Source organism: Nymphalis io, chromosome 3, assembly GCF_905147045.1.
Source record: "Nymphalis io chromosome 3, ilAglIoxx1.1, whole genome shotgun sequence".
NCBI classification, from domain to species: domain Eukaryota; kingdom Metazoa; phylum Arthropoda; class Insecta; order Lepidoptera; family Nymphalidae; genus Nymphalis; species Nymphalis io.
In genome coordinates this window covers 7,160,497-7,188,331 of record NC_065890.1, presented here as the reverse complement: position 1 = coordinate 7,188,331, position 27,835 = coordinate 7,160,497, and the positions used below count along the sequence as shown (strand labels likewise).

Here is a 27,835-nt window from a genome sequence, read left to right as displayed (position 1 = left end):
GGCGGCAGCGGTGGTGGCGCGGGTGCGGCGCTCGCGGCCTGGCACGAGGGCGCGCGGCCAGTAGTGTGGCGCAGCCATGTCGGGCCCGGCGCGTGCGCGCCTCCTTGCGATCCAGCTCGTGCCCGCTACCCTTCTGCTCCTCTTCTGGATTCCTTCACCTGTTTCTGCTGTAAGTACCTTACTTATTTATTTCAACTTTTTTGAAATCATAGAAACCTACTATGTACCATCAAAAAGACATCAACGAGATTGTATATCGTTGTCATGATATCATATACACGCCTTGTCTTATCTATGGATATACTTCAATGTAATTTTAGGTATTAGGTTTCTATTTCTAATAAATACTAATGTACTGGTTACAAGATTTTATCTTGTTATGAAAGCTTTTATCACGAAATTAACTTTAATTCCTTAGTGTACTCTATAATCGTACCCAAAATATTATAATTATACCAAATTTTAAAAATGAAGTGCCATTCATTTCTCTAGTTAAGATAAAACCAGTTTTTACATTTTTAATAATCTTAAATCTCTTTGACGGTTAAATAACAATGCTTTATTAAATAAATATAGAAAAACGACATCGTTTATTCTTATTATATCTAAATACAAGACCACAACCTTCATCAAAATATAAGTCAAGCTTACCTGATCAATACAGATTTGAAAGCTCAACATATCAAACAAACTCAAGTCTAATTGTTAGCTTCCAACCCTACTATTTTATAACACTAATAATACTTACTTTTAAATTAGATTTAATAAATGTTAATATATTGTATGGATAACATATTCTTCATGAATATGTCATCCATACAGAATATGGAGAAGCGTGAAGAAGCGTGGTATGACTTAAAGGAACTTAATATAATTTATGGTGTCTTGTATAAAAGACTGTTATTGTATATTGATGCATGTTTTAAAAAGGTTTATGATCATTTACAGATAATAATTACCTATTACTAGGAATTAACTGGTATAAAGCCTTTTGCCTATTTTAATTTTTGATAAATTCGTTTATTTAGTCCTACTTCAAAACATTGAGCCTAATAACGCCAGCTCTATAGTTCAGTATGCTGCTTCCATTTTTGCACAGCTCTTTTCGTGACCTACCACGGTAATATTGGTCACATTAATAAGCTTAACATTTTGAGGGACAGTACACTATAGACACAATAATTAAGTAATTGTTATAACGACTATAGACATCTACTACCGTAGCAATTGTTAAATATAAAAAACGATAATTTAATTTATTGGTAGGTTCAACTTTAATTTTTTTGAAAGTAACTCACGCAAGAGAGTTCAAGAAAAGTGAACTTCAACCCACGTTGAAGCCAACCAACAAACGTGGTGGAATAAGCGCCAAACCTTCTCCTCAATAAGAGAGGAAGCTGTAGCCCAGTATTGGGACATTTACAGGCTCATACTACTCTACTGAAAGATTTCTTCGCTGGAAGACGCTGGAAAAATATGTAAAATATTTTACAGGAGTATTGTGTTCATATGAACACAATACTCCACAATAAAAGAGCATCATATATGCAGTGTCCCATTACTGGGCAAAATCATCTCTTTTCTTTAGGAGAAAGATTGATGTTTGTTATTCCATTACGATGCTTCGGGTTATATACCTTAAGTAGTAGTTTAGTACAATTTCAATTAATACAAGATAAGCACATAAAAACTGAATGCCAGATTTTAAACTCCTGTTCAATGCGGGATTTCAACCTTCTGTATGTGTAAATAATTATTAAATACTATTGTAATACATGACATGATTATTGATAAGACGAGATAAAAATATAATTAATTTTTAAAAACATTGCGTATCTGCATATTTATAATAACTTTTAATTCAAAGTATTATTCATGGATAGCTTATTAAATGGACATATAGAGAATAGTGATTAGCAAGTAATTACAACTTTTATTCCGCTTCTTTTTTTTATTTATGTATTTAAAGAAGAATTTAATGAGAAAACAAATTACACTGTGAGTATTGAAATTATTTGTATAATAATATTCCGAAGAACTTGTATCTTTTTAACTTTTCTGATCCACATTAACGGAATCACTTTCTACCATATTCCATTACATTCATTAATTTATATATTTTATTACACGACACAAAACAATTAAGTTAGCCAAACAAACAATTTCAATATGGAAATAAAATTTGTGCTGACTAACTATACTTTGCATTGTACATTACTATCACTACATTATAAAACAAACTCCCCCGCTGCATCTGTCTGTTTTTCTGAACGCGATAAACTCAAAAGCTACCGAGCGGATTTTTCATATCATCTTATTTACGAAGAACGCTTAGTTGTATAATTCTTTATGATTTTTAATGATGTCTAAAAAAATTACACTGACATGCGTTTCATGCCCCAGTAGAAATAGATATTATGATATATAAACGTTTGATGTAGACCCTTATTCCGTGCAAAGCCGGACCGGGTAACCATGAAACTATATAAGCAAACAGTTCTTGGTATACCTATTTTTTAAAGACAACTAAAATGAAATTAAGGTAAAAAACTTGAACTTTTTTTTGAATTACCAAACACAATTGGAGAAAATAAGGTGTTGAAAACGAACAGTTGCTTAAGAAGCTTAAGAGATATCAAAGATAATATATGAATATCAAACATTTCATCCTTCCCCTCTTATTTATGCGCCTAAAATAAACATTAAACTTTTTGTCTCAAAGATACGGAAAATTGAAAATATTCGTGCAAAATATTACAAAATATCTTAATTTTATTTTAATTTAAGAGTAATTTCATCAGTTTACGAACTCATAAGAAGAACGCAAGTTACTCCGTACGCGTGGCTAAATTAAAATGTACATTATTCAAGTAGGCTCTTACAAAAGCACTTTTGAATCGTCATTTTACAATTTTCTACGGTTAGTGTGCGATCGGTATCTGTGTACGACAGAGCCACAAATAAGATACCAACTTCATCAGTCAGCTAAACATCCGCTAATGATCCGGTTATTTTATTTATTTTTTTTATAAAATAGGAAGACGGACGAGCATATGGGCCTGATGGTAAGTGGTCACCAAACGCCCTTAGACATTGGCATTGTAAGAAATGTCAACCATCGCTTACATAGCCAATGCGCCACCAACCTTGAGAACTAAGATTTTATGTCCCTTGTGCCTGTAATTACACTGGCTCACTCACCCTTCAAACCGGAACACAACAATAATAAGTACTGCTGTTTTGCGGTAGAATATCTGATGAGTTGGTGGTACCTACCCAGACGAGCTTGCACAAAGCTCTACCACCAGTATTACGGCGCCCCGAGTAACATAAAACTAAGAAACTTCATATATGAGACAAGTTGTTTAATTCATCAATTATTTTATCAAAATGACACATGAAATGAATGTTCCATGGAAAACATACTTATAAACGTTGTTTAGCAGGTAGTTAGTTTATGCCGTTTTCTTCTTTCGAATGTCAAATCAATAATTATTGAAAGAGATAAATACAATAAATTTTATTTATTGCCAGTAAACTTTAATTGTATCTCAAAGTTACACAATATATTTTTATAAATGAATCTTAATGATCTTGTTTCATAAAAATAAATATCATAAGTGATCGAAATGTTTATCATACTCGTGGAATACACATTGTATTATTAAGAAGTTAATTTATATATTTTTATAGTGTTTGATATTTTTCCAATGACATTTATTGTTTCTTTACCTCCTGTTTAATCAGAAGAGTTAAATTTGGACTTGACGAAACTTTAGCGATAAGATAATAAATAAGAGGCTATCTGTACATAAGTAAACAGTGACGTCCAACATCACTGAAGTCCAAATAAAACTTTTTAATAGGCTTAGGGTCAAATAAATTACTTAATTATTGTCGTTTATAATGTTTCATTACGACTGAGGACTAATATAATTTTACATAAAGTTGATGAAGTATATTATCAATATTATAATTTTTAGTTTATAAAACAATGCAATGAAATAAAATGTCAATGTCAAAACCTTTGAATGAATGCAATATAAAAAATGAATGCAATATACGATTTCTGTATATATGTGTTTTATAAGCAAAATGTGGCTTCGGCTACGGCGGAATAAATTTTAAACGTGATTTTTTATGAACGGACACTTTTTTATTTTAGAAGTTTTTATTGTGTTTTGTATGATTCTTGTAAGTATTTTCATTACCTCCGTGTTTCTTATTTTATTATATTATTAATTTAATTTTGTAAGAACTAAAACATAGCCTACGATTTTGTTCAGCCCATAGGCGGCACATTTGTGATGTTACTTGTGACCTAGTGCTGGTAATGGTGGAATTAGTTCCATGGAAAGTGGCTTAAAGCTTTTGGTATTGTATCTCTCAGTGATCTTGTCTGGTTGGCGTCCCCTCAGGCTATTGGATGAATGCATAGAAATTTCCCTACCATATGTCTAGTTTACTATGTCTCCATTGCAAAGGCCCTAACCGAAATTGGTCAGAGGTATCAATTACACAAGTGTAGCTGTATATGATGATCGAAATATTTTTCTTTAAGCTGATTCAATGTTCAAGTGTTATCTTAAGAATAGAATAGTTACTACAAAGGCAAAACGAACCCGGAAGCTCATAATCTGCATTCGCCCAAGACCAGGCATACATTCGAGTGAAAGACAAACATATTACTCTTACTCTTTGATATTTAAGATCAAAGATAAAAACATACTATACCATTTTATAAATCTCCTACTACTATTACTTATACTATTACTATTTTATAAATTTCAGAATCATTGTCTCAGTCATTATATGATAAATCATAACAATACAATAATAATTTCAGCCTCCTGTTTTTTTTATTAAAAAAAAGCTGGTAGTCGATGGTGGTGTTCGATATTATAATATCGAACACCACCATCGACTACCAGCCCCAAGAATGTAAACCATTATATCTAGTTTGAATTATTTAAGTATGAAATTAAATGTAGTAGCGACATTTTCAATAAGGTAATTTATAAAAATTTGCGTTTAGCATAAAACTATAATTACTATAAATATTTTTGCCAATTTTTTTGTATATCGATAAATAGAGCCACATTTTTACAAATATATACTGTGCATCTATGTAAGAAACATCACAGCGTTATTTAAAATATCCTAAAAATAATTTTATATATGTAAACATTTGTATGGATAATATTACAGTTACGTTTTAAAAACAAAACGTTTAAAGATTTAAAGTTACTATAATAAACACAAAATCCCTCACTTTTCCTGAACTTACAATTTAGCTATTTTACGCTCGTGCCTCGCTGGTCAACGTCAAATTATTATTAATGTAATTTTAGTTTTCAGTGTTTTTTATATGCTTACAAATTATAACCAAAAGTTATTATAAAAAAGAGGAAAATCAATTTCATTACTCGTTAAATTTAGATTAAAAACCGACAAGGAACTCGACAGTTACTCTTTTTTACTATTTAAATTATAATAAAATTATGTTAATCAAACACAATTTATATTATAGTATATATATATATATATATCCTGCCTGAGAGTTGCCTGAAGAACAAGTACTGCATACGCTTTTTTATCAATATATCTTGTATTGAGTAATATGCCTTATTCTAAATGTTTTAACAAAAGATTTGTTAATTGGCAAAGCTAAAAAATATATGCGGAATTTTACTAAAAAAACGAATACCAGACCTCAAGAAAGATTTATAACGAATGCATAAGTTTGTTCTTACTTCTCGCGTCTATACAATGATTAATAATATCACTAATTCTATCAAAATTTTCAATATTGCTGCGAATAAACAAAATATTGTTATAAATATATTGCAAAGGAGTTCTCGAGTAGCAAAATAATTACTAAATGTATGTGTAAGTTATATGTCATAAGACTGAATAGTAGCAAAATAACCAAAATATACTAAGTGGGTAGTATCAATATTCAGTATTGAAGGTTTGAAGGGTGAGTGAACCAGTGCAGCTATAGGCATACAATAGACGTAACATCTCAGTTCTTAAGATTGGTGGCGCAGTGCCAATGTATGGAATGGTTATTGTTTCTTATATCGCCAATGTCTATGGGTCCACTTACCATCAGGATATCATTTGCACGTCCGCCTGCCTATAATATATATAAAAAAATATATTTGTTGTAAAGCAATCGTGTATCAGTGATAATGCACTAATTATATCATCATAGTTTGTTTTTTTTAAGATTCAAAATTAATGACGTATCGTCAGCAAACAAAACAATATCTCAAATACCCATAACATATAATTGTTTACATATATTACAAATAGAAAACCTAAAATTGATTCTTTTGGAACACCCATTTTTAGCCTAAATAAAATTGTAAACCCTTTTTACCTTTAATATTTCCTCTTTTTTATATACTTTACACACGAATGGTATATAAAGAAACGATAAATATAGAAACTAAACATTCAATAACAGAATAAACATCTTTTTTCAATATGTATTGTTCATTCATTTAATTTTTAACCAACTACAATTATTTTATATATTGTAGATATCTACTCGGAAACGTGAATGATAAATTATTATTAACACAATAATTTATAAGTCATGATCTCCGACATTTACATACATAATATTATAATAGGTAGGTACAGATAGATAATGAATTTTAAGTTAAACAAAATTATTATGTTGAATAAATATACAAGTAAAAAATATATAATATAGTCTTGTTAAATTTGACAATCTGTTGTTACCGTAACCTATGCCCTATTATCATAAACTTTTATATGGACCGCCAACTAGCAACGCAATTATCATTCCGCAGCCTCGTGACCTAAAAAAACATTCATTATTTAAAAAAAAATCTTTGTCATTAACTTAACTAACCATGTCGCCTTTGATATAATTAATTTTATACAATATAATATGATTGTGTGTCTGTCTCGTTATAGCCATTTTTATCTTAACATTGTATATCTTAACGGACAATGTTATAAAGAAGGATAAATACATAAGAACGAGCTTTAGCTCGTTATTTCAATATTTATCTTGTATGGTGTTCTTTATTAACGATACCATTTACATATAGAAATAACTAAAAATATATCTAAGCAAGGAATAAATATGAATTAACGAACAGAAGACAAAAATGCTGTTTTTGTTTTATTTGTCGTGCTATAACTTAATATGTATGATGAATTAATAAGACTCAATTTACGTTATGTAAATTTTCACTTTATAAGTGTTCGAAATCCAAACATTTAAATATATTATTGTTTATTATAAGTAGTTTTTGTCTTATCAGCAGCGTAATTCTTCGTACGTTTTTATCGTTAATATGCTTGATAACCTCTGATAATTTTGGATATGTATGACGGAATGAAAAAAAATGAAATATCAATATGTATAAGCAGATTTCACCTACTTCTTAACAATCCCTAAATAATATTTATAGGAAAATTATATGATCTTGTACCAGCCATTACCTATGCCGTAGAAACTATCTATCTACTCAGGCTTTCATACTACAGCTTACTGCTGAATATTGAACATAAGCCTCCTCTAAGTTGCTCAAAAAGCTCCAGAATCTGCATCCAGAAGGGTTCCGCCATTTCTTCAGGTCATCAGTTCATCTGACTGGTTCGTGTCCTACGTTGCGTTTTTTGAACCGCAATTTGCTCCAGTCGCCATCAATTCTACGACATAAGCGATTAATCCGATGTCAGTATTGTCTTTGTTTGTCTTATTGTATTCTTCTTTTATGCTTAAATATTCGAATTAGTGAACTTATCGGCAAATATGCAAAGGAATATTGCGATGTAGGCGATGTACTTACTTGAAATTAACTAAATATTGCCTATCCCTCATTATACATCTATCGGCTTATGCCTAAAATTCGTTCTCTCCAAGCTGTATGAATATTACAATATGAAATTACATTACAATTAATTAATTAATTGCATGTCAATGATATTTTTTGGCTTTATATTAGTTGTTCATTTTTTGGAACATTTTGCTATGCTAAAGTCTAATACTATTAAAAAAATTGTAAAAAAAACTATAATCGTAACTTACGTTATTTGATTTTGTTGTTACTCTTAAAACAACTTCTGATGAAATTATTCAAATCGCTACGATATATATTGTCGTACTCTTCACCTTTATCTGTTAATTTTTTTCTGGATTGGTGGAGATGAAGCCACATTTTTGCATATAATAAATGTAATAAACTAAGTAAAATTATTGAAAAGGTTATCTATTACACGAATTAAAATATACACATACATACAACTTTAATAGCTTTCAACTCAACGTATGGTTTGAACAAAATACGTACGTACTTCCAATACAAGACTTTTTTTGCATGTCTTATTGCATTTATTATATTTATTCCTGTAACTTTTTTTTCATAATATGTTAACATATGTAAATGTTCTTAACTTTATAATGTAAACAATATCTCCTTTTTCATTGCATGAGGTATTCTCCTTAACAAGTAAAGCTGTGTTTTTTTAATGTTTTATGGATGTAATTACTCTTGAAGAATTTTAATAAATAAATAAACAATCATCAGGAGAATTGTAGGACCATAAAGTAGGTTCACGTAGCTTATAGAGATAAGCTTCGTACCTTCTTTAACAGTGTAAAATAATTGATTCAAAGCATTAAAAAAATGAATAAAATATATAAATAGAAAGTAACCTAACTTGTGCATATAATTCATAAAAGCTCAAACATGTAATCGTAATTAAACAAAAAAATATTTAATTTAGCTTCGAAAGGACACGGTTATATTAATTTTTCCTATTTCAGAAAAAGTGTTATTCATTAATGATTGTTAAATACAATATGCAGAACAGTGGAGCGATCAATTAATCATTATAAAATAGGTCAAAATCAACAGTTTCCATTGACAAAGCTTTCGTAACGAGGTCGCGGCATAAACAGCATCTCTTATCAAACCGACGGGAAACTGCTATCAAGTTGTCGTTAGATATAATACAATTTTTGCAATTATTGCCGAAATAATGATATTATAACTCCCACGATTCCGTATCGTATATATGTCATAATGACCCCGAGATTACATTTTTTTAAGTAAACTTTAGGTACCTACATTTAGTTCCAGATATTTATATAATGTGACGTTATCTTTATATAAACTGCTATGACTTATTTTGACCTAGATTTAAGTTGTATATAAATCAGTTTATGAACTTTTATCAAAACCTGTGCATGTTTTCAATATTACACTAAAGACGGAATTAAATGTAGGTACCTTTTCTAATTTGTAATAATTACTGAATATGTGAACATACTAAAAATTAAAATGTTGATTATTTTATTACACATGTCATCATATGTTTTTGACACAGTTTTGTGTTACAGCGTAACACAAACAAAACATTTAAAAAAAATCATTAAACTAATTTCAATGTCTTATATAATATTAATAAATCAAAGAGGAACCAGAAAGCGATCACATATTGTGTATACAACTTATATGTAAAAGCAATTATATCCAATGAAATAATAGAACAATGAACGAACTGTACAATATTTCAATTAAGTAGGTATATTTTTATAACTCGAAAAGATAAGAGAAATAAATTAAATAAGACAAGTCATTTTTGCCGACAGTATCTAAGTTATTTATTATTATTATTCGCTATTTTCCAACATTTAGAGTTTGCAGCGGTAAAGTCTAGATAAACTTTACACCGTAATTAAACATGGTCAATCTGAAGTTTTATAAATAAAACAATTAAATATAATAGAGTTTACGCTACAGTATTCTGGGGTGAGTCGTCCTGTCAATGATCGGGCGCAATTCATGAGTCGAGTCTTTATCGTCGTGACGTAGGGTAGAACATTGAACCTTGGAGGAAGTATCCGTGTTCCTCATTTTTTATATTTTGATATCATTTCAATGTATTAAAAACGTTAGGTTTTTATTTATGGTAGATACGTCGATAAGACCATTTATGTTTTATTATATTAAATATTTACAGTTATAATATCGTACATCTAATTTCTATAATTTGTAAACAAAAAATGTAGTACATACATATTTAGTACTTAAATTATGTAAGTGATTATATCGAGAAGAGATAAAAATTTCATGACTATACCTATAATAGTGTGCTTATATAACACAGCTATCTAATTATTTAATAAATATAAATAGTTACAGTTAATTGATAATACTCAATTAAATTTTAATGCAGTCTATGGTATCTTAAAAGTTTTAGCACTAATTCTAGAACGAATTGAATTTAGTATTTACTGTACTTTCACCAGTGAAAATGTATATGATTATTGATTTAAAGAGGGATTAGGTTTCTACAAAGAAGCAGCACGGCGGTACTTTAATACCTAATGGTGTGCTTAAATCGATTTTGTAGGCAACTATTATTTCCAAGTGCATATAACGCAACGCTTCACTCGCAAGTCGGTTTTATTACAGCGTACATTGCACTGAAAATTATTACTTACTTCCAGTAATATTAAATAGGTCAATAGTTTCAGTAGTGTAACAAAAGCCAGTTGAACGTACCGTTATGTTCCTGATCTAAATTTAGTACAGTCACTGACAGTTTGTACACATTGGCGAATGACCGTTCACAGATTTATGAAAATCGTCGCGCGCATTGCAAAGTTATACCACATATATTATGTACATGTATATCAAATACGCATACACTGCTTACATCTAAAAATGTAATAATTATGAGCTAAGATTCATAGGCTCACCGCTGAAACTGGAATGGCTAGAAAGAAATTCTATCAAATGATTAAATAATGTCTATCAACCCACACTGGAATGGTTAGTAGAATAAACTCCAAAGCTGCAGCTTAATAGGAAAGGAGGCCCGACATTTGTATTTTTAATGGCATACCGTTGGTAATGCACCTACGGATTGTTTATGAAATTTACATCAACCACAAAATAAATTTATTTTCAAAAGGTAAATAAATAAAACTAAGAAAATGCTATATAGTATCGTATTACCTAAAACGATAACCACTCAAATGATGTGGATTGAAAATGGTGTAGACAGCGGTTTGTTACAGAAAATATTGTAAAATATTAACCTTATTTTTCCGTATTCTTTACCGAGCAATAGTAAATGTGTTATAATGCTAAAATAATTTCTCAACTTCAGACTTAGGATTTATGTTTTTACAAACAGCAACTACCGAGGTGTATCGAGAACGCATTTACGAGTTGTCGGGGTCACCAGATACCGACAAATTGCTCGTAAATTCCTGAATGTTCCATTTTTCTTTTATCATTATGATTAATTATAGCATATTAGTAACTAAGTAATAAAAATTACTTCTTCCACTAATTTTATAAGTTTGCATACAACTTATGAATTCAGTTGTTTTCATTAATTGTTCTACAATCAGACTTAGTTATTGTTATAAAAGTATTTTTTAGGGAATGAGCATATGGTCGTTAAAATTTGACGCTGTTAAATGTGTTATCTTAGTTAATATAAAATGTGTTCTTATGTATGGTTTTTACACGTGGTAGCGGGTAATGAGCGCAAGGCGCGGGGTGGTAGCGCGCGGGTCGCAGGACGGACGCTGCGGGATGTGCGAATGGCCGTTATCGCTTGGGACACTGCAATGATTGTTTATCCAGCCCGTTCCTTGAATTGCAACTAATGACTCACTCGTTCTATAATCGACGGCTGCTGTAATACCTACTACAAAATGTTGTCATCAGACCATACCAAAAAGTGTTTAGTTGGGAGAGTCATGAAATTACAAAACAGGCTTTGGAATTCAAAGCACTTATTTTATACTACTATTTAGAAATATTAAATTTATCTAAACCATTGGTTGCTTATTTACATTGTCTTTAAAACGCGAATGGAACAAATATTTAAATAGGTACAATAGAAATATAAGGGATCTCATAATGTAGATATATATATATATTGAACGATATCATTGTAAATCAAATTATAATAGTCATCCACCTAACCTTACCGCATCGAATTCTTTATGAGATAGCACATTCCTAAAATCAAATGACACTTCATCAAATTGCAGTAAGTACCTACTTGTATGCTGTATATGTATTTGATTGTAAGCGTCACCTAAACGAATAGCAGTTCATTTGTATTAAATTTAATCGTCCAATCAAATCCTACTACTACCTATTAAAAAATAGAAATATATTTAAGTATTCTCTAGTCATTTTAATAATTTTATAAGTAAAAATCGTTAAAATCAAATTACGCATAGAGATGCTAAAACTTATTCCTTTTGTTAAAACTGATATTTAATAATCTAGAATACCTACGTATCTTATTATGTAATGTATTCAAACTTTATTCAATCAATAAAGCGATGTTATAAAAAAAACGTTGTGTCACTTAATTAATTATCATAATTTATTTAATTTAGAAGTTAAAAACTTTAATTGTATAAAAAAAAAAACATTGAATACATATACATTATACGTATTTATTTGTGAAAAATAACACTTTTAATAACATTTTCAACAATATATTAATGGTATATATTAAACTTAGAATAAGTAATTTTTGATAATAAAAACTACTTATACATATGGTATTTATAACCACACATGTAAATTACAAGTGTAATTTTAAATACATAAACTACCTATATATGTAATTCGGTTTAAATTAATTATTGCGACATCTCGATTAGAACTGCCAAAACATAATTAGAGCTTTAACGCCACTTGAATATAAATGTTATTTAATAACACTTCAAACACTTGAATAATAAAACGATGATATTGTGTTTCTTAGTTAAGTTAATTAGTATTAATGAATTGCACCATCAAGGTTACTATTTGCTTCTATTATAAATAGGTTACTAGGCGTCAGACAATAAAATGATTTAAGATAACACTAGCAGATGCAAATACTATTTAGGTGCGGACCTGCTCCGGTTTAACCATTAAAATAAATGAACATACATTTAAGGATGACATCATATTATTTATTGCACTAGTAAAATAAAATCAACGCTAAAGTAACTAAAGAACAAACAATAATAACATTACTTAAAATATTTTTATTAAATAAAAAGTTATAAGCTAAATAAATAACACCGATATTGTAAGAAACTCGTAATTGTTGAATGAATGAATGATAACCTTTTGATTATAAATAAAAACATCAAATCCTTCATAACAGTCGATTGATATTTAATAACCATAAAATGTGAGCTTTTTGAATGACGATAAAACTAAAAATGAATGTATTTTTCTGTCCGCTAAAATGAGTGTATCTAACGAGTAAGTTTTATGTTACAAAAAAGTGAAAATGGAGAAAGAGTTGTGAAAAAAATAATTTGACGTTTATGGACGCAGTGAAGGTAAAAGTAAGTCAAATGTAAACAAACTATGATAAAATTATCTTGAATTTTTTGTGCACGCTAATCTTCGAACGGTCTTAATGGATTTGGGTGCGTTTTTCACTAATGTACTGTGGCTAACTTCACTTAAAATGTAGTGTTTGTTTTATTTTAATCAGTTCATAAATAATAAAGTTACTATTAAGACCAATAAATAATAATAAATAATAAGTTAATATTAAGACCATAAATTATAGAACATGACGAGAAATACCAAGTCATATATAATATTCATTAATTTACACGAAAATTGAATTATGATTCTATCCCGCATTTCAATGACTTAATCTACGTTCTACTAACATTATAAACGCTCTGTCCGCTTAATACCTCATCACGACTGTTCTTTTAATTAATTTAGAAAGTTTGTTCTGTTAGCTGTATTAATCCCTCTTTAATTAAAGACTTATAAGCTAATAAAAAACTTAAAATTTATTTACTTAAAATAAAAAATACATTTTCACGAATCTAGAATACGTATGTTTTAAAAGAGTTATTTAAATTAAAACATATATTTTCAACAATATTTTGGTTGTTATGTTTAAATTATCGTTTAAAATAATACATGGCAACAATTGACTGAATCGTGTTGCGTGCATTATTTCCGTCTCCGAATTATTGTCATAAGCTGTAAGATACGAGTTTATCGGTTCAATGTTATGACAAATGTATTGTAGGTTTTTATAAGCAAATGTAAATAATTCAACAAACTACTTCAAATATTGTACATAAAAAGCATAATATATGAAATGAAACGTGAACATCATTATATCAATCTATTGAGCCTATATATTACAAGTCTGCTGTAATTTATACGTTTTTGAAATTAGCGAGCCATATAAGAATCAACCGTATTTAAATTGTCGTCTTGCAAATTTAGCAATTTCTTTATGACAATTGTATAAATTGATCGTTCTTTTTACAAATATTGATAGTGACTTTTAGCTCGGTCTATATAATTAAAACAAATATGGTTTGAGCTCAAATTCTCAATAATGACTAGATTATATTAAACTTATAATATTCTAATAATTTACAAAACAAAAACCTATAAAATATTATTGAGATCAATATTTGTACCGTACCGTTTAAACCCGCAGCTACCATTTTACGAACTTCTCGGGGTATTTTGTTGTAAGCCCCGTTAGCTACTGGGTACAGCATAAAGGTCACCGTCAATGAATTATGTCATCAAGGCTGTGCCATATTTTATACCGCAATATAAACGATATCTTAAAACCCAGCAATAGAATAGAAAAAATCTTCACCAACTGAATCCCTCAGAGAATCATGTCCGCTCCAATATAGAGTATTCTCAAGATATTATTATTATTATTATTTTCACATCTTTGTTACTATTACCAATGTTTAGATAGATTGTCAAGAATTTTTTTGACGCAGGACTAAATTTTATGAAAATCACCTAAATGCTTAGAAATTGTTTATATATTATATAAACATTATAACTTATACGCATCGGTCTCCTTCTTTTTCCACTTACGCGTAACTATATATCATATTATCAAATGATTATTATCCTGAGATTCCCTGATCACTCTAATAATAAGTTTTTAAATGTCGCCCAGGTTTGTTACTAGGCCTACAACTAAATCTCGAAAATTTATGTTGCACTTTGCGTTCGCTACCTTCTTAAATAACCTTAAAAATTATTAAGATTTATTGTTGACATCACATTAAGTCCTTAAATACAAAACTATTTAAGCAACAGAAAACAAAAAAAAGAGGATAATGCATTAGAATTTAAATATCCTTGCCTTATTATTGGAAATTATTGTAACCAAACGAGCTGCTTATATGAATCAGTGCCGTGTAAAGAAAACAAGAGACATAGTTATATATAAGTGTACATGTGGCACCAATTGAGGAGCTTTATCGTGTTATCAATAAAAAAATTGGAATTTTGAGAAAAAATGTTCAAAACTTTTTTTATTTAAAAGCTGGACAGGTTGGCAAATTATGATAAGTGATTCACATTGACTCTGTAAGAAATATCATGTAACAAACATCGCAAACCGGAACACCCCAATTTGGTAGTAGAATACTCGTATGTGATGAGTGGGTGGAACCTATTTACACGAGCTTGCACAAAGCCCAACCAAGTACTTTTTCTCTAATGATTATGGTATATGATTATGGTATATATGGTATATGATATATGAATTTCAAACACTTTTTTCAAACTTGTGTTTAAAGTTAAATAAAAAAAAAATCATCAACTTCTCAATCAATCAATCAAACAACTTAAAACAAGACAAACGTAACCACTTTTATTAAATTGTACAAATATTTTTGAGAAATAATTAAAGAAGGAGGTTTTGTGCTATATTAAAAAGTAGGAAGTAACTTTTACTTCACTGCGGCAACGTATGTATGTCAAAGGTCCTGCTGATAAGGCACGTTTCTTGTGTTACACATTTATGTTCTTGATCTGCCGTTACTTTATAATCACTTTCCCAAACACAATCAATAAATAAGTAGTATTTTTCAAAATATGTTTACTATTAACCTAGCATAAATTATTCTTTACGCCACTAAAGACAAAAACGTAACACGTTTAATTTATTCAAAAAAAAAAAAACAAGCTAATCTAACTACACAATCAATCTATTTACAGGTAATATGCAACCAGACAGCATGTGATTGTACTGGTTTTAAAGGAGACCGCGGAGATCAAGGTTATCGAGGTATACCAGGACCTCAAGGTGACTATGGAGACGATGGCCCTGAAGGTCGTATCGGACCACCGGGAGAACCGGGTGAATGGGGGCAGCAAGGAGACTACGGTGATAAAGGAGAACGGGTATGAATTTATTCTTCAATGGTTGGCTACAGTATTAACAAGGAATTGTTATAATTATATATATAATAGCCGAGATAGCCCTGTGGTAAGAACGCGTGAATCTTAACCGATGATCGTGGGTTCAAACCCGGGCAAGCACCACTGAATTTTCATGTGCTTAATTTGTGATTATAATTCACGGTGAAGGAAAACATCGTGAGGAAACCTGCATGTGTCTAATTTCACTGAAATTCTGCCACATGTGAATTCTACCAACCCGCATTGGAGCAGCGTGGTGGAATAAGCTCCAAACCTTCTCCTCAGAAAGAGGAGAGGAGGCCTTTAGCCCAGCAGTGGGACATTCACAGGCTGTTACGGTTATAATTAATATTACATATATATCAATTTACTGCCTCGTTGGTCTAGTGGTTTAATGTAAGTCCGCAGACCCGGAGGTCCTGGGTTCAATTCCCAGGTCGGGCCAATAAAAGGTTATTGTGTTTTCTGTCAGAAAATTCCCAGTAGCAGCCTGGAGTCTGGAAGCTGGAAGTATGTACACTCCCGTGCCTCGGAAAGCACATAAAGTCGTTGGTCCTGCGCCTGAACTCTTTCCGGTTGTGTCGGATTGCCCTCCCATCGGATTATGAGAGTTATGGAATAGAGAGTGCACTTGTGTTTGCGCACAAACTTGTGCACTATAATATCTCCTGCGCAGTTGGCTAATATTTCTTGAGATTGGCCACCGTGGCCGAAATCGGTCTCGACAACATTATATCAATTTAACAATTTTTCAGGGTATTGATGGACCTTATGGAGTTAGAGGATATACTGGACCTCAGGTAATTATAATTATTCAAATTATATTGATGTATTACGATTTACGTTGCGTTTTTTAAATAGCATACGTTACTTCATTTTATTCTTTATGCTTCTCTAGGGTCAAATCGGATTAGAAGGTATACGGGGCTTAGCGGGATTAGATGGATGTAGCGGTGTAGATGGTGAAATTGGATCTCCTGGACCGCAAGGTTACCCAGGGGAGAGAGGGTTGCCTGGTCCATATGGAGAAAAAGGTTTACAAGGCTTAGCCGGAGAAGGGGGAGTAAATTCAAGAGGTGCTAAGGGAGACCAAGGTGATTTCGGACGACATGGACTTATTGGTCCTCCAGGGCCAACTGGATGGAGAGGGGATAGTGGCCCTCCAGGGAAAGAAGGTGATCAGGTAAAACTTTTTAAAACCTTATTAAAACTATTTGAAATAAATAAATACCAATACATCTGGTACAATAATATTTATTACTTTAGGGATCCATGGGTTTTCGAGGAGAAGTAGGATATAGAGGGGATACTGGTGATGACGTTGTAGGCCCACCAGGAGAAAAAGGAGATCAAGGAGAAATCGGTGAACCTGGAAGACCAACAGAAGTAGTTTATATCGACCACGTTCAACAAAACTTTACTATCTTAGCAAAAGGAAATAAAGGTGATAAAGGATATCGAGGTGCACAGGGTGTTAAGGGACTGAAAGGAGAACTAGGTTCAACGGGTGCTCCAGTGAGTTTTTATAAATTGTTTAATTAAAATTTATATAGTATTTTGACGTGTTTTTGTATGACCGAAAAATGCCCATACTTATTTATTTATTTTTTATTAAAAGGGACGTTATGGAACCAATGGACCTCAAGGCTACAAAGGTGATCAAGGTGATGAGGGTAATAGGGGTAAGACTGGTTATCGTGGTAAAGCAGGACCCCTTGGACCTAAAGGAGATAAAGGTTGGCCCGGATACGATGGACCAAATGGAGAAGATGGTCTTCCTGGGCCAGTTGGAGAAGATGGTAAACCTGGAATACCCGGGGAACAAGGGCCAATGGGAGAAGCAGGAATTTACGATGAAAGATTAAACGAACCACTTTTACCTGGCTCAATGGGACCGCAAGGACCAATTGGATTTAGTGGTCCTCCAGGACTTAGAGGTGCTGATGGTCTTCCAGGGTTACCTGGTATAATGGGTCCATCGGGCTTACCTGGAGTAAAAGGACTTCCTGGTAGAGTAGGGCCACCAGGCGCCTCTGTTAAAGGAGAACCCGGAGACGATGGTTTCAAAGGTTTGCCTGGACCTATGGGCCCAATGGGTAAGCCCGGTCTTCCCGGTGTTCTGGGCCCTAAGGGTTTTAAGGGAGCTACTGTAGTAGGTCCAGATGGAGACGAAGGTATTCCAGGAGTAGATGGATTGCCAGGTTTAAGAGGTGATAGAGGAGAAGTAGGCTCTTTGGGACCACCAGGTTATCCTGGGCGTGGTGTAACCGGTGTTGGTCCGCCAGGAGATGACGGGCCAATAGGTCGTCCAGGAATTGTCGGTGATCCGGGAGAACCTGGAAGACCCGGATTTCTTGGATATAAAGGAGAACGGGGAGATGATTGTCCTTACTGCCCGTCAGGTACCTTACAAACATTTTCAATTCAGCAGTTACAAAATAAAAGTATTTGGTTATGTGTTAAATTATAATAATAAAAATATTTAATTACTGATTTCTTGTTCATTCGTGTCCGTACGTATGGATGAAGTTAATTTTATGAAATATATAGTTAAATGAAATATTAGTTAATATATTTAATATTAAATTCATAAAAATAAAGTGATTCTTTAACTTCATTTGGCGAGACCTAGCCCATATTGTTGTAAATATAACATAAAAATATAAAGTGTATACATTTTATGAATTTAGGTCTACCGGGATCCAAGGGACAAAGAGGAGACGATGGTTTTCCCGGCCAAAAGGGTTACCCAGGATTTGAAGGTTTACCTGGTCCCCGCGGACAAAAGGGAGAATCAGGTTCCCCTGGTTTACATGGACCACCAGGTCCGAAGGGTAATAAAGGTCAATCGGGAATGGCCGGGGCACAAGGACCGAAGGGACGGAAAGGTCGGCTTATACAGCCACCGCTCTCGTTAACTAAAGCAGAACCTGGACCACGCGGAGAACCAGGCAAGTAAATACAGAAAATATATAAAAGAGGAATGTAAAAGTAGTACTCTAACAATGCAATTTTTGATGTATGGAATGATTAACTTTTAAACAGTAATTACTGAGTTTTTGATAATGATAAAAAAGTGCTTGAATAAAGGTTATTCTTTATATGTTCTTTAAATATTAATTTTCAATTTAGAAGAAAATATATCTAATTGATATATTTAAAACATAATTAAAATCTATACGTAAATATAATTATTACATATTTATTATTAGACCTTATCTATCGAAGCACAACGCTTTCTGCGTTATATTAGCAAACAGCATTGAAAGAAATATAATTTAAATTTTATAATCACAATGGCTTGGTTTCGAAAAACAAGAGCTGTTATAAAGTAACACTAAATAAAAGTATTTTAAAATACAGGTTTTGCTGGAAGTCCTGGTTTCCGTGGTGACCCAGGTTGGCCTGGACCACCTGGACCTCATGGCTTCAAAGGTCTTAAAGGATTAATGGGTGATGAGGGTTTCGCTGGTTCACCTGGTCGTAATGGATCTAAAGGCAGCGATGGGTTACCTGGATGGGATGGAACTAATGCTAATGTACCAATCGCTTTTCTTTTTGGTGATAAGGGAGATAGAGGCATAAAGTAGGTATATACGTGTAAGATATCTTAGACAAGGTAGATTTTCTTATAGATGACCAAACACGAGTTGATAAATTATATTAATCTTGACTAAAAGATTCACCCCTGACTCAAAAAGTTTTTATATTAGTATATTAGTAGCACTAATAATAATAAGGCAATTCTATCGACTAACAAATCAAACACAATATCAAACAGCAAAATTAAGTATTGTAATAGCCACACAATCAAAATTTATGTGACTATCTATACGAGTCATAAGTGTAATTCACCCGTAATATGTTTTCTTGGACTTATATATGTATATATATTCGAAGAGTTTACATTGTAGGCCTTACAGACCTTGACAAAGTCACTTACATGAGATTTTTTTTACAATCTTAAAGAAAATATTATGCAGGTAGTTCGTCGTTCTTGTAATATTAATAATTTTGTGAAAGTAATATAATATAATAATAATACTGTTGTTTACTTATGTTATTATTTACATAATTTCGTTTGTTTTTATTTTTAGAGGAGAACGGGGTGAACCTGGAGAAGATGGTTTGAAAGGTGATGCTGGAGAGGCACTTGGTTTTGAAATCAATTCAAAGGGTCAAAAAGGAGTAACCGGACCACCTGGGATACAAGGTTCGAATATTATTAACCTAAATTTACGATTTGCGTATTTCAACAAACATAGTGATAATTTTAAAATGGAAAGAAACTTTCTATCTAAACAATAATAGTGAAATCTACTTGATTAGTACAGAATAAACTCTATATGATACTTTCAGGGCGAACATCTTACGATGAGATATATGTTTTAAAATAGTTAACGTATGTAATGATTATGTTTATTTATCATCATTATAAGCAAAATAAAATAAAAATTTAAAAGAATATTTAATAATGCAGATATTTGTATTTCTATATACAAAATTTGGGAAAATATTTCGTACAAAACTTACTACATTTACTTAATAGTAACCTAAACCTTAAGTGCTTAAGGTATTTTTGATCACATGTAGACATTATACATATGTTTGAGCTTAAATTATTATCACCTTATTACATAAACTAAAAAATCAAAATTAAGTTCGTATTATAAATAAAATAAAAATTAATTTGTTAGGGATATGAACTTAACATATATTTAATGCTTCGAATTAATATCTAGGTTATCCTGGAAGAAAAGGAGAACCTGGAGATGTTGGATACGGTGGATTTCAGGGTCGGAGAGGTGACATGGGAATCCCTGGTATTTCTCAACAAGGACCTATAGGTGCTAGAGGATTTCCTGGTGATAAAGGTGACATTGGTCCCTATGGAGAACCAGGTACTTTAGGACAACGAGGACCAACTGGATTCCCTGCAGAAAAGGGAAAGAAAGGGTCACGTGGTGATGTCGGTTATTCTATTATATATGGTGAAAGAGGTATTGACGGAATAAAGGGGGATATGGGAGATGAAGGTCAGGCTGGATACCCAGGGTCACCTGGCCGAGCTGGAGTAATGGGACCTAAAGGAGAAACAGGAATTCCTGGAGACACTGGTCCACAAGGCCCACTAGGACCACCTGTAAGTGTATTTTATGTTGTAAAATGTAATGTAGAAATATGTATGAAGAATGTAAGAATTTATGTACATATATTATTTTATTTCGGTTTAAGAGATGACGTCATCGATGATAGGACTTGTTGCATTTTATTCTGGAATACATAATTTCTATCGCTGCATTTTGGTTTGAGAGCTTGTGTAATTTTATGGATGCAAAGGATAAAACATCATTCTGTATGGAATATCTGTTAATTCGCTCGCCTGCCATCTTATTAGACTTAAGATTTCACTCCATGATGACTACGCCAAACCTTTTTTTAATTAAAAATTATATTTACAGATAATTGATAATAAACATTTATTCATAACGTATCACTGAAATGCTTGTCTTCTTGTCTGAACGGAGTGTAGCGCTAAGTTTCTATCCCTCTTTTCTATCTTTAACAGGTAGCATTAGCAATCCTCATTTTACCGAACATTTACATAATCGTAAAACATGTAGCAGTACGCATAGCTACAAACACATCCATCCGTTACACAATCGTACCCTATTATTGATATATAATTCAAAGAGAATATGAATATGAATGTATATTGATAAACTACTTATCAATGACATAGTAATAAAAAAATCATGAAATGGATCTCAATTACATTTTTTTAATTAATAATAATTTATGCTCTAGGCATTTAGACAACTTTATCAAAGTTGAATAAATGAGGTTTTTAAAATAAGAAGAGAATTATGTGTTGGGTTAATGGTCATTCCTTATGTAAAAAGTAACATACTGTAAATGTCCCACTTCTGGGCTATGGCCTCCTTTCCTATTAAGGAGACTGCTTATTCAACTACACCGCTTCATCGCGGTTTGATGGGTATATTTATTCGACTGCAGGTTTTCTCTCGATGATTCTCTTGTGCACGATGTGAATTATTCGCACAAATTAAACACATGAAAATTAAGCTATCGTCGCTCGGGCTTAAATTGGATAATCTTCTTCTTAATAAGATTTGTTGTAACCAATGGGCCACAATTGTTCTTGTCACTGGGCCATCTCTGATCTAGATGCAGATAGGTTTCTCATATAATGCAATTTATCTTATTTATAACAGGGTCGAAAGGGTCAACCAGGAATAGCTGTACAAGGAGCTCGTGGGCTGCCAGGCATGCCTGGAAGACCTGGATTTATTGGCATTATCGGTCAACCAGGATTACAAGGAAACTATGGCTTACAAGGTGATGTTGGGCAAAAAGGAACGAAAGGAGAAGCGGGCCTGATTGGAGTTAGGGGGTGGACTGGCGAACAAGGTTTTCCAGGAATCGTCGGATTTCAAGGATTTATGGGACGTCCTGGCAATAATGGCAAGACTGGGGAACGTGGTGTATCAGGCATACCAGGAAATCGAGGTTTTCCAGGAAAGCCAGGACTACGAGGATTACAGGGAAATAAAGGAATACACGGCGATGAAGGTATTCCCGGTGAAGATGGCTTAGATGGATGGCCAGGTGTAAAAGGACAGATGGGAGATATGGGTTTTTTTGGTCTTCAAGGTATGCGTGGAGAAAATGCTAGTAAAGGTATGAAAGGGGATATTGGAAACCCAGGTTACAGAGGAATCGATGGAAGACCAGGAATTTATGGGAAAAAAGGTATAAAGGGTGATAGGGGAAGCCGTGGATTGGATATAAGGGGACGTGATGGCCTTAAAGGCCTTCCAGGTAACCCAGGAATACCGGGTCGACAAGGGTTAAAAGGAATGAAAGGACAAATTGGAGATTACGGCGAAGATGGTACTAAAGGTCCGATGGGAGATAAAGGTTATGAAGGCCGTTCTGGTCAACCTGGATTACCAGGCTACAATGGACCTAAAGGCATATCAGGAGATATAGGTATTACTGGAAGACGTGGACTGAAAGGCGATTATGGCGATAGTGGTGAACCTGGCCAGATAGGTGTACCTGGTTTGCCTGGCGATGTCGGTTTACCTGGACTGGAAGGTATTAGAGGTGACATGGGTGCTAAAGGAGAACGTGGTGACATTGGTCCAAGCAGTTATTCACCAGCAACTAAAGGTGATATGGGTGATATGGGTATGGAAGGACTAGAAGGTGCACGTGGAGATAGGGGAGATGTAGGATTCACTGGAATTAAAGGTATTAAAGGAGAACAAGGTGATATAGGATTTCAAGGAGAGTTTGGCGATGATGGACTTCCGGGTCTTAAAGGTCTTCAAGGTGATGTTGGCCCTCCTGGCTTACCTGGTCTTGATGGAATTAATGCAGTTCAGGGTGAGAAAGGCAAAGATGGAATAGATGGTCTTCCTGGTTGGCCGGGTTCTATGGGACAAAAAGGTGCTCCGGGTGAATATGGTGTTGATGGTCCGGAAGGGGCACCTGGGCAACCTGGATTGAGTTTCCAAGGACCAAAAGGTGTAAAGGGAGATGATGGTTACCCTGGAAGACAAGGAAATATGGGCATACCTGGTGCTCGTGGTATGGAAGGAAATCCTGGTCTTATGGGACGTAAGGGTGAAATTGGTGAACCTGGTTTTTCTATTAGTCCTAAAGGTGAAAGAGGTGACTATGGTATGCCTGGATTTTATGGTCTTAAAGGTATGCGAGGAGATAATGGTGATTCCGGCTTGAATGGATATCGTGGATATATTGGAGAATTAGGCATGAAAGGTCTAAGAGGTGATGAGGGTGAAGACGGGTTACAAGGGTATCTGGGTCTTAAAGGTATTAAAGGTGAAAGAGGCGATATTGTACTCCCTCACGAAGTAAGCCCTGGAGAACGAGGTGATGTAGGACTAGCAGGCTTTGATGGCCGCGACGGACTTCCCGGAGCACCTGGTACCTTTGGACAAAATGGAATCCCAGGTAACAAGGGTGAAATTGGTGATGTCGGTGACATAGGACCTTCTGGCTATCCTGGACCTCAAGGAGAACAGGGACTTATAGGTCGAAGAGGAGAAATCGGTTTTGATGGATCACGTGGAGCACCGGGAGCTCCCGGAGCACCAGCTCCGCCACCACCAATACCAAAATCGAGGGGTTTTTACTTTGCAGTACATTCACAAACAAGAATGATACCTCAATGTCCTTCTGGGACATCACCTATGTGGGATGGATTCTCGTTGATACACATAGTCGCTAACGCTAAGGCGCATGGCCAAGATTTAGGTAAGCTTTTTAATCTTATCTTTATTTACATTATTTCGAGTACAATAATTTATACAGAAAGTATTTATTTAGATTGGAAAGTATTATTAATACATATATTTTTGTGATGAAACTCAGTTTTAATACTAATTATTTTGGTTTGCTATGGTTATTTGATGTTTAGATTTTTAATTTTTTTAAAAGCACAAAAAATATAAAACAGAATCAAAGAAAAGAGGGGATTTCAAGAAATAACTAAGATTTTAGTCGTTGCATCACATTTCGAGAGCCATTTATTATAACATATTTGTAATCATATTATTATTATTTAGCATTATTGAGAAATATGTACTTACAGGTGCTCCTGGTAGTTGCTTGCGAAGATTTTCTACAATGCCTTTCATGTTTTGTAATATTAACAACGTATGTGATTTCGCCCAACGAGAAGATTACAGTTTTTGGCTGTCAACACCAGAACCTATGCCAATGGCAATGACACCAATTCAAGCCAGAGATGTAGGTTCTTATATTTCAAGGTGAGTTATAAGACGAAGCCATTTGCAGAAAAAATGCGCATGATGTAATTATGAATATATATTCTTTATTTATACATTAGAATATATTTTACTAATAATCTATAATTTATACAATGAAAAAATATTGTTAAAGATGTCAAGTATGTGAATCATCTACAAGAACCATAGCTTTGCATAGTCAAAGTAACGCGGTGCCAACTTGTCCAAGCGGCTGGGAAGAATTATGGATAGGATACAGTTTCCTTATGGTAAGTAAAGATATTTTAAAGTGATATATTTTTAAGTATTGTTCAATAAGTCGTGTGGTTTTGGCAGAATAGAATGGAACCACCCACTCTTAACTTGTGGGTGTCATAAGAGGCAACTTGGAATCTTGCTAGGAAAATCTTCAAACTAACAAACGATATCGAAATTATAAAATTTAAATCTCTTGAACAAAACTATAATTTAATTTGTCTATAAAATATTTGTTTACATAAAATCACGTATTTAATGTTATTTTATAATTTAGCCTAAAAGTGAATACGTATTCTTAAATGTTTATCTTATGACAAATTTAAACCACAAGCCATTTAAATCACTGAAGGTGGTGGTAGGGCTTTGCACAGGTTGTACTGGTGTAGGACTTTATGCAAGCTCGTCTGGGTAGGGGTATAAGCTCGTCTGTTTATCCACTCATCAGATATTTTGCTACAAAACAGCAGTGTCGGTTTGAAGGATGAGTGAGCCAGTGTAATTACAGGAACCAGGGACATAACATCTTAGTTCACAAGAGTGGTGGCGCATTGACGATGTAAGAGGTGGTTAACATTTCTTAAATGCCAATGTTTATGAGCGTTGGTGACCACTTACCATCAGGAGGCCCATATGCTCGTCCGCCTATTCTATAAAAAAAGCCTATTTATTTACGTCCTAAATGTTAGATACATTCTTTGGCATTCTCATTTTGCCACTCTTTGGCATTTGTTTCAAATTTTGTTATATGTACAATCTTAATATTTTGTTTACAGCACACAGCTGGAGCAGATGCAGCGGGACAGAGTTTAATATCACCTGGTTCATGTCTTCGCGAATTTAGAACTCGACCATTTATTGAATGCAACGGACTCGGCCGATGCAATTACTTTGCTACGGCGGTATCATACTGGTTGTCGACCATAGACGACAACAGAATGTTCCTAAAACCAGAACAACAAACTTTAAAGGCAGACCAAGTTTCTAAAGTCAGCCGGTAAGATTTTTTTAATTACAGACAAACGAATCTCGCATTACTTTGCATGTCTTTAAACAATTATATATATTATATATATAATTAGAAAGCAGTAAGAGCTAATTTTATATCAACTATTATTACAATATCATTTTATTATTTACCATTCATAATTAAATCATACAGATAAAAATATAACAATAAAAAAACTAAAATGTTGAAATTACATTACTGGCACACAAACTAAACACCTTGTCCACGTTACACATGTATATTAAAGTAAGCCTATAAATCTCCCACTGCTGGCCTAAGGCCTTCTCTTTTATGAGGAGAAGGGGAAGTAATACATTGTAACATAAAATCGCTTACACGAGGAGTTTTCAAAAATAACAACAGTTCATCCTAAAATTCAACTTCCCTTATTTAGATGTGCAGTATGTATGAGACGACAACCGGGGCCGACGATGAATACAGTATACCGTGGCGGCGCCGGCGCAGTGGAAGCTGTCCCGAACGAGGCGCGTCGCCGACCGTTATATCGCGGCCGCCATCGCACAGGTGGCCCACGTTATATCCGCGGCAGAGCTCGTTTTTAAATAGGCTATTTCTCATGAATTTTACAGTATAAAATAGAAACTTACATAGCATAGGTGTCTCTAAGACATATGCGAGTAATTAGTCAATAAAATATGAAGGTATTTATGCTTATGGTCCCACTACCTTACTTACAAGTAAAAATGAACGAAAAGTCATAACACTGTCGAGACGCATTTAAATAAATTTAATTTAATTTTAATAAATTTTTGTAATAACGTAAAACCTACATCATATACACAAAGGTTTTCACTTAATATTTCGAATAAGAACATTGAAATCAGTTCATCAAAAGGCATAACGTAAAAACATAAACTCAAAATAGTAGATAAGTGAAATGTATGTACCTAAGGCAGTGTTTGCATTAGCAGACATTTGCAGTGAGCCCGTATCTGTTTTGAATTACAGTAATCATAAATAATTCACTATATTATTTAGTATTTTATGTCAATAAATAACGAATAAAGGAGCTGTAAAATTGAAACACGAAATATCTCTCATAAAAACCTTATTTTTATACTCTCCCGTCATCACTCGGGGTTGTTTCTTGTACTAGAAAAACGCATACTCTTCTAATATAAACACTGCTTTTTCTCTAAGTCAATAGAAATATTGTTCAAGAATATTTTTAATAATACCCATACATGTTTGTAAATAAATTACACTATGTAGACAATCTATTTTAATGTTAATATAAAATTTAAATTAATAAAATAATGTGCTATTTTACTTCTTAATCTCTCCGTAGTAAATATCATTATTACAAGGTTACTTATAAAATAAAATAATGAGTATTTCATTTATATTATTTTACTTTTAAGATGTACTTTGTATTAGGTCTTTGAGAATGGCCTACAGAAGGTACACTTATCAAATAGTCCACCACCAAACAGATGTATAATTTTATTCAGACTAAGTGTTTCGATCATTTTGAAGCCTGAGCTAGTCTCTACAAGCACAAGAGA

At 33.0% G+C, this 27,835-nt stretch overlaps 1 protein-coding gene across 1 annotated transcript; it reads left to right on the top strand.

Moving 5' to 3' along the window:
* The first annotated feature begins 48 nt into the window (after positions 1-48).
* On the top strand, positions 49-27,599 carry LOC126780964 (collagen alpha-1(IV) chain). The gene is made up of 15 exons (XM_050505671.1): positions 49-169; positions 16,041-16,226; positions 17,000-17,044; positions 17,143-17,427; positions 17,511-17,759; positions 17,863-18,646; positions 18,935-19,195; positions 19,608-19,830; positions 20,342-20,457; positions 20,987-21,387; positions 22,481-24,551; positions 24,889-25,066; positions 25,200-25,314; positions 26,077-26,297; positions 26,704-27,599. Exons 1-15 carry the CDS (start codon positions 77-79, stop codon positions 26,870-26,872), a joined length of 5,397 nt encoding a protein of 1,798 aa, XP_050361628.1. The 5' UTR covers positions 49-76; the 3' UTR covers positions 26,873-27,599.
* The last annotated feature ends 236 nt before the right edge of the window (positions 27,600-27,835 follow it).

What these genes read in the sequence shown, in the direction of transcription:
- LOC126780964 (XM_050505671.1), top strand. Translation starts at nt 77, where the DNA reads ATGTCGGGCCCGGCGCGTGCGCGCCTCCTTGCGATCCAGCTCGTGCCC. An exon ending in ACGGTGATAAAGGAGAACGG is followed by an intron (nt 16,227 to 16,999) that starts GTATGAATTTAT and finishes ACAATTTTTCAG; the next exon opens with GGTATTGATGGACCTTATGG. An exon ending in AAGGGAGATAGAGGCATAAA is followed by an intron (nt 19,831 to 20,341) that starts GTAGGTATATAC and finishes TTTTATTTTTAG; the next exon opens with AGGAGAACGGGGTGAACCTG.